This window comes from Pteropus alecto, unplaced genomic scaffold (assembly GCF_000325575.1).
Source record: "Pteropus alecto unplaced genomic scaffold, ASM32557v1 scaffold56, whole genome shotgun sequence".
Classification (NCBI taxonomy): Eukaryota; Metazoa; Chordata; class Mammalia; order Chiroptera; family Pteropodidae; genus Pteropus; species Pteropus alecto.
In genome coordinates, this window is record NW_006438871.1 from 1,546,548 (window position 1) to 1,553,522 (window position 6,975).

At 60.5% G+C, this 6,975-nt stretch overlaps 2 protein-coding genes across 2 annotated transcripts in view; both read left to right on the forward strand.

Moving 5' to 3' along the window:
* LOC102897693 (kinesin-like protein KIF19) overlaps window positions 1–713 on the forward strand; it is a 22,067-nt gene extending 21,354 nt beyond the window's left edge. Inside the window, exon 14 of the mRNA XM_025049574.1 lies at window positions 581–713. Coding sequence (XP_024905342.1) covers window positions 581–713 — 133 coding nt within the window. The remainder of the gene's footprint in view (window positions 1–580) is intronic.
* Window positions 714–973: 260 nt separating this feature from the next.
* LOC112483034 lies at window positions 974–5,243 on the forward strand. Its single transcript, XM_025049575.1, has 4 exons — window positions 974–1,621; window positions 4,063–4,171; window positions 4,634–5,009; window positions 5,170–5,243. The coding sequence occupies exons 1-4, from the start codon at window positions 1,380–1,382 to the stop codon at window positions 5,241–5,243; spliced, it is 801 nt and encodes a 266-aa protein (XP_024905343.1). The 5' UTR covers window positions 974–1,379.
* The last annotated feature ends 1,732 nt before the right edge of the window (window positions 5,244–6,975 follow it).

A 6,975-nucleotide genomic window follows, 5' to 3' on the forward strand; every position in this document is an offset into this window, starting at 1 on the left:
TCCGTCGTGGCCAGCTCGCTGCAGGTGAGTCCTCCGGGCTCCAGCCAGGGCCCAGCGCCCCGCGAACCAGGAGCCAGACGCACCCGCGTGCTGGGCGGCTGAGCATGGCCCTGGGCTTGGCCGAGGAGGGCACTGCTGGGCTGAGTGATGGCCAGAGCCCTGGCCGCTGCTGAAACTCACTCCCCGTGGGGTGGGAAGCCTGAGCGTGACCTTGGTGACGAGAAAAGCGTCTTCTGGAGCCCCCGGCCAAATACCTGCAGTTTTAAGTCTCTTGTCTTTGTCTCGTTGGTTCTCCACGGGTGCCTCCAGGCTCCTGTGCCGATGGCGTTGGAGGCTCATTCTGGGGACTCCCTAGGGAAGGAGGCCGGGGCGGAGGCCTCTGTGTCCATTATGTAGACAGAGGCTGTCGTCACAACGGGGCCTGGTGTCCCCAGCCTTCTTGGGAGAAGAAAGGAGAATCCTCGAGGTGTCAGCCAGAGGGGCGGGGCTGTGTCCAGGGTGTGTTCTGAGGGGCCAGGTCCACGCGCTCCTGGTTCCTATAACGAGGCCCCAGGTGCTGACGTTGCCTGTGCCTCTGGAGGCCGGGCCGCGGGGTCCAGACAGAGGTCGGCCTCTGCCACCGCCGGGACTTCGCCTCCTCGCCCGTGGCTGCCCTGCTCGCGGCGTCGCTGCTGGGCGTTCCTCCTCGGTCCTTTCACGTGTGTCTGCCCTGAAAAGACCCCTTTTCTAAAGTTTGTGTCGGGGTCCCTGAGACACCCGCAGGTTAATTCGCCAGAAGGACCCACAGAACTCAGAAAAGCTGTCATGCAAACTGGGGCTCTGTCCCCATGGAACACTGACCCCGCGTCCTCACCCAGCCCAGAGCGCCCTCCCTCCACTTCCTGTCTCTGTGACTCTGGCTCCTCTAGGGACCTCGGGCAAGTGGGATCACAGTGTGTGCCCCTTCGTGACTGTCTTAGTTCACTCGGCACAGTCCTCCAGGCCCGCCCGCGCTGTGGCAGGTGTCAGAGTCCCCTTCCTGAGGCTGAGTGACATACTTTGCGTATCATCCATCTGTCAGTGGACACCGGGCTGACTTCCTCCCTTTGGCTACTGTGACCAATGCAGCTGTGAGCGTGGGGTGCACGTACCTGTTTGAGCTGCTGCTGTCACTTCTTTCTGACATAAACCCCTGAGGGGACCTGCTGGGACATGTGGTGACTGTTTGACTCTGTGAGGACCTGCCAGCCCGTGAGGGTGCTCTGACAGCAGGCGGCTCCCCTGTGCCCGCTTTGCTCAGGGGCCGAGGCCCGCCCTGCAGCCCCCGGCACTCACCTTGTGCAGAGCCCCTTTCTGTCTGAGATGAAGGCACAGCCTCCCCACTGGGCAGCTTCATTCGCATGGTGGCCAGGAGGAAAGGGACTCGCTGGTGGTCCCCCAGGGACCTACACTGTGGACACAGCTTGCCTGTGTCCACGGTCCATGCAGCCCCCGTCAGCATCTCTGTCTGGTCCCAGGACGGCTGTGTTGTGAACATATGTCCACCACCTGAGGAGCCCAGCCGAGACCAGCCAGACGACAGGAAGGGCCTCCCGTGGGGCGCCCACTTCCAGTTGCCGCTGATGCTGCTGGAGCCAGACAGGTAGGGGGCTCACCCTGTCCTGGCCACACGCCGCTGGGCCATGTTCTGGGTGAGGCTGTGGGAGCTGGAGGCTGGCCTCAGCGCCTGCGTCTCCGCTCGTGAGGGATGTCCGGTGTCCCCTTCCTTGCAGGGATGTTCTGGGAAGGATAAGCACGTCCGCGGAGGAGCTTCCTGCGTGGAGCCGGGCTGGGGGGTTCGGTGGAGGGGGAGCATTTTCACGCTGCGCGTGTCTCCTGTTCCCTGTCAGCTTGACTCCCGCCTCGGCGCCCTCTCCCCATCGCTCCTCTGTTGTACTTTTCGTTTACTTTTGGTATTTCCAACATGCCGAAGCTCAGACAAGTAAATCGAACACGCGCGCACACAGCCCTCGGTTGAATAGCTCACGTTTTGCCCGTTTGCGTCAGCGTCGGCATCGGCTCAGGCCGCTATACAAAGCACCACGCACCAGGGGCCTGGACAACAGAAACTTATTTTCTCACGGTTCTGGGGGCTGGACCTTCAGACTCTGGCCCTGGCAGGGTGAGTTCTGGGGCGGCCTCTCCTCCCGGCTGGCACGGTGCAGAGAGAGTTTCCTCCACTTCTCACAGGCCACAGTCCTACCGGGTTAGGGCCCCACCCTCGTGACCTCATTAAACCGCACTCACCTCCTAGAGACTGTCTCCAGACACTGTCACACTGGGGGTTAGGGCTGCGACACATGAACTTTGGTGGGGGACGCGATTCAGTGCCTCCCCCGTGGGGCTGCAAGTGCCTGATGTGGCACACAGGGCAATGCATGGCGACAACCCGAAGGCGAGGGGTGGCGGAAGGAAGCCGGTGCCTGCCTCTCGTTCACGCGGGGCTCAGGGCAGGAGCCTCCGCCTGCGGGCGTCGCGTGGCCCTGCCCCGCTGACAGCGCCCGAGGCCTTGCCAGCCGGCGCTCGCTCACGCACCTCAGGGGCCTGGCGCCCCCAGCAGCTCCCCCCGCTGCTGCAGGTCGTTACTCTCGAGCAGAGGGGATGAGCCCCAGGCTGCTCGTCGGGGAGCCTGGGTCTGACACCCGATGCTCTGTCCTCACTGTCACTGGTGGCCTCACCGGATGGAGGCTGCTAGAAAGGCAGCCTTGTCTTCACAGTAGATCAGTGGGACCGTGGACGGTCACAGCTAAGAAGTGGTCGGCAGCCCCTTCCCCTCCAACAGCCAACATCTTCCACACGTGGTGCAAACTCACGTGGCTCTGTCCCATCGCCACCTCCTTGCTGCGCCTCCGTGGGCCAGGCTGGTCCCCGCCCGGGGCTTCGCACGTGCCGTCGCCCTGCCTGGAATGCTCTTCCCCCAGGGCGTGGCATGGCCCTTTCAACCTCGCTCTTCACGCCTCAGCCTAGATGTTCCCTCCTGCTCTGTCTCCACTCCAGCTGGTCTAAGGCCGGCTGGGCGTCCCGCCCTTCGGCTCTGCCTCTAACACCCAGAGCTGGCGTCGGATCCCAGCAGTTAGGGCCTGTCGTCCACAAAGCTGCTGCCACACCAGGGGCCAGCTGCCAGTGGAGCCCCCAGGCCATCCGCACTGTGTCCAGAGGCTACGACTTTGAGGGTTCACGCGGATGACTCAGCTCACCGAAAATGTGGTGTTCGGGGTTCCAGTTTTACTATAAAGCACAGGGTTGGACCAGGTCTGGAAGGGCCTGGGAGGCGGATTCTCTGCCCTTTCCCCATGGGGGTGGGCAGTCGGCACCAGGAGCACTTTGCCAACAGGAAGCTCCACTGAGCCTCAGCACCCAGAGATTTTGTCGGGGTGTCATTACGCAGGTGTGATTGCCGACTTCACTGGCGTGTGACTGGCCTTGGTCTCCAGCCTGGCCTTGGGTCCCCTCCCAGAGGTCAGGCTGACCCAAAGTTCCGCCCTCTAATCACCTGGTTGGTCTTTCTCGGGAGCAGCCCGGCCCTGACACTACCGCTAGTCGTCAGCATAGCAAAGACATTCCTGTCACTCGGGATATCACAAGGGTGGTGGAAGGCCAGGACTGGGGACAAAGACAAGATATGGCCTTTCCGATGTCACACCTCCAGAGCGCGATCTGTCCCGACCGCCCTGCTTAAGGCCGGCTCCACCTACTCACGGCCGTTTCCTTCACAGCGAGTGTCGCAGCCTGCGCTGCCGGCCACACGTCCGCGTGTTGCTTTGGTGTGTCCCCCATCGGAATGCAGGTGTGGTCCAGGCAAGGCCCCGTCCGCCATGAGCCGACGCACACCTGGCTCCAGGTTCAGAACGGGCCCAGACAGGTGGCTGCACGAGGGAGGGGTGTGTGCACCCAACTTGGCCTCCAACACAGCGGCGTGTCGAAGGCCCGTCGCCCTGACGCAGGCCGCAGCGGCTGGAGGTTCTGGCTGTGGATCCCCCGGCCACAGCAGAAGACCGAAAGGCCCTGCAGTGGCTCTGCTGATGCCTCCATGTTCCTCCACAGTGAGGGTCACAAGTCATCGAAGGCCACACCCTCAAAAAAGCCAGGAAATGAGGATTTGCTCCTGCGGCCGCCACCCCTCCGCATCCTGCTGACGCCGCCAGCTCAGAAGGTGGGTGTGAGCGGTGCCAGCCAGGGCCTGGCTCCAGGGTGGTGCCCTTTCCCAACAGGGTCGCAGGGCCCATCGGAGCTGTGCTGGGACAGAAGCTTCTAGAAAGAGGACTCTCCTTAGGTAGCCACCACAACAGCCATCAGCATCAGGGTGACGATGCCGAGGGTACCCCTGCCCGTGGGCGACGGCCTGCCCGTGCTGAGGTGCTGGGCAGCCCCCATCCGTGACGCTGGAGCTGGCGCAGAAGCATGCAGACCCCTCAGTGAGGCCTGAGCACGGCGCCGCCCCACGGGACGTCCTAGGCTGGGGACTGGCTGCTTCACGCGCCTTCCCTGGCCCTTGTCCCCCTCCCAAAGCAGCCTTTCCCTTCAGATACACTACGGCCTTGAGTCACTGTCCCTGGTCTGCTCCTGGGGGCCCAGCCTGGAGCCGGATGTCTGACCGCCTGCTGGTTTCCTGCAGGAGCCAAGCTCCCTGGGCCTGAAGGGCCTGGTCTCCAAGCTGGGCTCCCCAGCTGGCCTGCAGTTGGGCAGCCCGAGGCAGGCGGCAGAGGCCCTCAAGGAGATGGCCGTGAGCACCAAGAGCATTGCCCTCATTGCGGCCACCCGGCGCTCCAAGGCACAGGACCGTGAGGCGGGCAGCCACCGCTCTCCCCACCACCCTCCCGAGGGGCGCAGGGGCCCGAGCCCAGTCGACGGAGGGTGGCCCTGCACCAGCTGCAGCAGGGGGAGCTCCGTGGAGAGGAAGGCCAGGACGGGGCGCTCACCCGCCCTCACGCAGAGCCTGCAGCAGGTGGGTGGACGTTGGTCCTGGTGGTCCAGTCCCAGGGGTCCAGCAGGTGGCAGAGGGGAGGCGTGGCAGACAGAGGGCCCTAGACACCAGGGGGCAGAGGAGGGCCCTCCCGGGCCGCTTCCCACCCCTCGCTGGTCTGTCTCAGGTGCGTCGCGGTGCGGGCGCGGTTTCCGGTCTGGCGCGTCTTTTTCTCGTACTTGCGTCAGAAAGGGGCGTTGCTCGGTTTGGGAACACCTCAGGCGAACGACACTTGCGTGAGAGGCGGGTTGTTCAGCGCTAACCACCATGAGCTGCTTCGCCTCCCGCTGCGCCTGGCACCGGGCGGGCACACGCCGGCCCCCATGAGCATCTGCGGAGGACAGCCAGCCACACACGACGCCGCTCTCGGCCACTTTGTGGTTTTCTGTTCCCCGTTAAATGGCCACGTAGGTTGTCCTTGCTCTGTGACCGTTACACATAATGCTTCAGTATTTTTTATCCTGAGTTACTTTCTTGGGATGTTGGAAAATGTTGACCTGTGGAAAAGTCTCAGCAACATTTAATCAAAAATCAGAGAGCTCACAGCAGAGTGTCGCATCGATCACAGTGGTCGAGATTATGTTTGCCTGGGCAGGAGCGGGTTCCACGCAGGCTGGGCCCCTGTGGAGTGGCCTTTACTTTGTGGGATTTCCTCTCCCTGTGAGCCTGATTGCACAAACCAGACTGAGGGGGAGTGAGCAGGCTGCTCCCTTGGCTGTCGGCTAAGGACCAGGCCGTGCCTCTGCTGGTCGCACCGTGGGGTCGCGACTCAACCGAAAGTGCCCTAGTGAGGACAGCAGAGCTAAAGATAGGACACTGGTCAGAAGGTGGTGCGGTAGTCGGGGTTCTCCAGAGAAACAACCAATAGGGTGTGTGTGTCAGTGTAGGGCAGGGTAGGGGAGAGAGGAGAGAGAGATTAATTTATTATAAGGAATTGGCTCACGTGATTCTGGAGGCTGATAAACCCCAGATCTGTAGTTGGCAAGCTGGAGACCCGGGAGAGCCAATGTTTCTGTTCAAGTCTAAAGACAGGAAAAAAACAATGTCCCAGTTCTAGGCAGCCCAGGCAGGAATCACAGCAGGGTCACTTTGGGTTCTAATCAGGCCTTCAACTGATTAGATGAGGCCCACCCCGCCAGCTCAGGAGGTGGATGTGAGCGGTGCCAGCCAGGGCCTGGCTCCGGGGTGGTGCCCCTTCCCAGCAGGGTCGCAGGGCCCATCGGAGCTGCGCTGGGACAGTAGGGAGGGCAATGTGCTCTACTCAATCTGTGTATTTAAATATGAACTGTCACAGTGGGTGTGCATGAGAACTGCACCCTGGGAGATCGGTGGAGACAGAAAGCCCAGAGAGCACCCTTCCTTCCTTCCCTCCTTCCCTCCTTCCTTCCTTCCCTCCTTCCCTCCTTCCTTCCTTCCCTCCCTCCTTCCTTCCTTCCTTCCTTCCTTCCTTTTCTCCCTCCCTCTTTCTTTCCCTTCCTCCTTCTCTGTCTCAGGACAGTAAGATTGCTTCATTACTGAATTTCATGCAGGTGAAGTGTTTCTTTTCATCAAGTCTATTTTGAATGTGTATGATAGAATATTGACAAGAGGCGGGGTGTCATAGCTATATGGGATTAATGAAAAACCTAGCCATAATGCTTTGCATTTTTAGAGCCCTTTGTACTGTTCAGAATGTTCTCCCTACTGGCATTTGCGTTTGTCATTTTGGTATAAAGCTAATATTGATTCATTTTGTAGTCATAATGGCTATAAGGTTGTCTTAAACTAACCTTGCTAAAAACCTAGTCTTAATTTAGTCTGACAGAGAAAAAGTAAAGATGTCTAGCCTGACGCTTGTTTTATTATTTCTAAACATTTGCCCTTTCTTTTTCTAGGCTGCATGGTCTTGTGAAAAAGACCTAAAATTATCACCCTAGCTTTGTCTACAGGTACCCAAGGTGGGTAACTGCTCTAGAACCCTTCCTCCCATTTGGTTCTCTGCATGGACAAGCTGG

What these genes read in the sequence shown, in the direction of transcription:
- LOC112483034 (XM_025049575.1), top strand. Translation starts at nt 1,380, where the DNA reads ATGGTGGCCAGGAGGAAAGGGACTCGCTGGTGGTCCCCCAGGGACCTA. An exon ending in ATGCTGCTGGAGCCAGACAG is followed by an intron (nt 1,622 to 4,062) that starts GTAGGGGGCTCA and finishes GTTCCTCCACAG; the next exon opens with TGAGGGTCACAAGTCATCGA. An exon ending in TGACGCCGCCAGCTCAGAAG is followed by an intron (nt 4,172 to 4,633) that starts GTGGGTGTGAGC and finishes GGTTTCCTGCAG; the next exon opens with GAGCCAAGCTCCCTGGGCCT.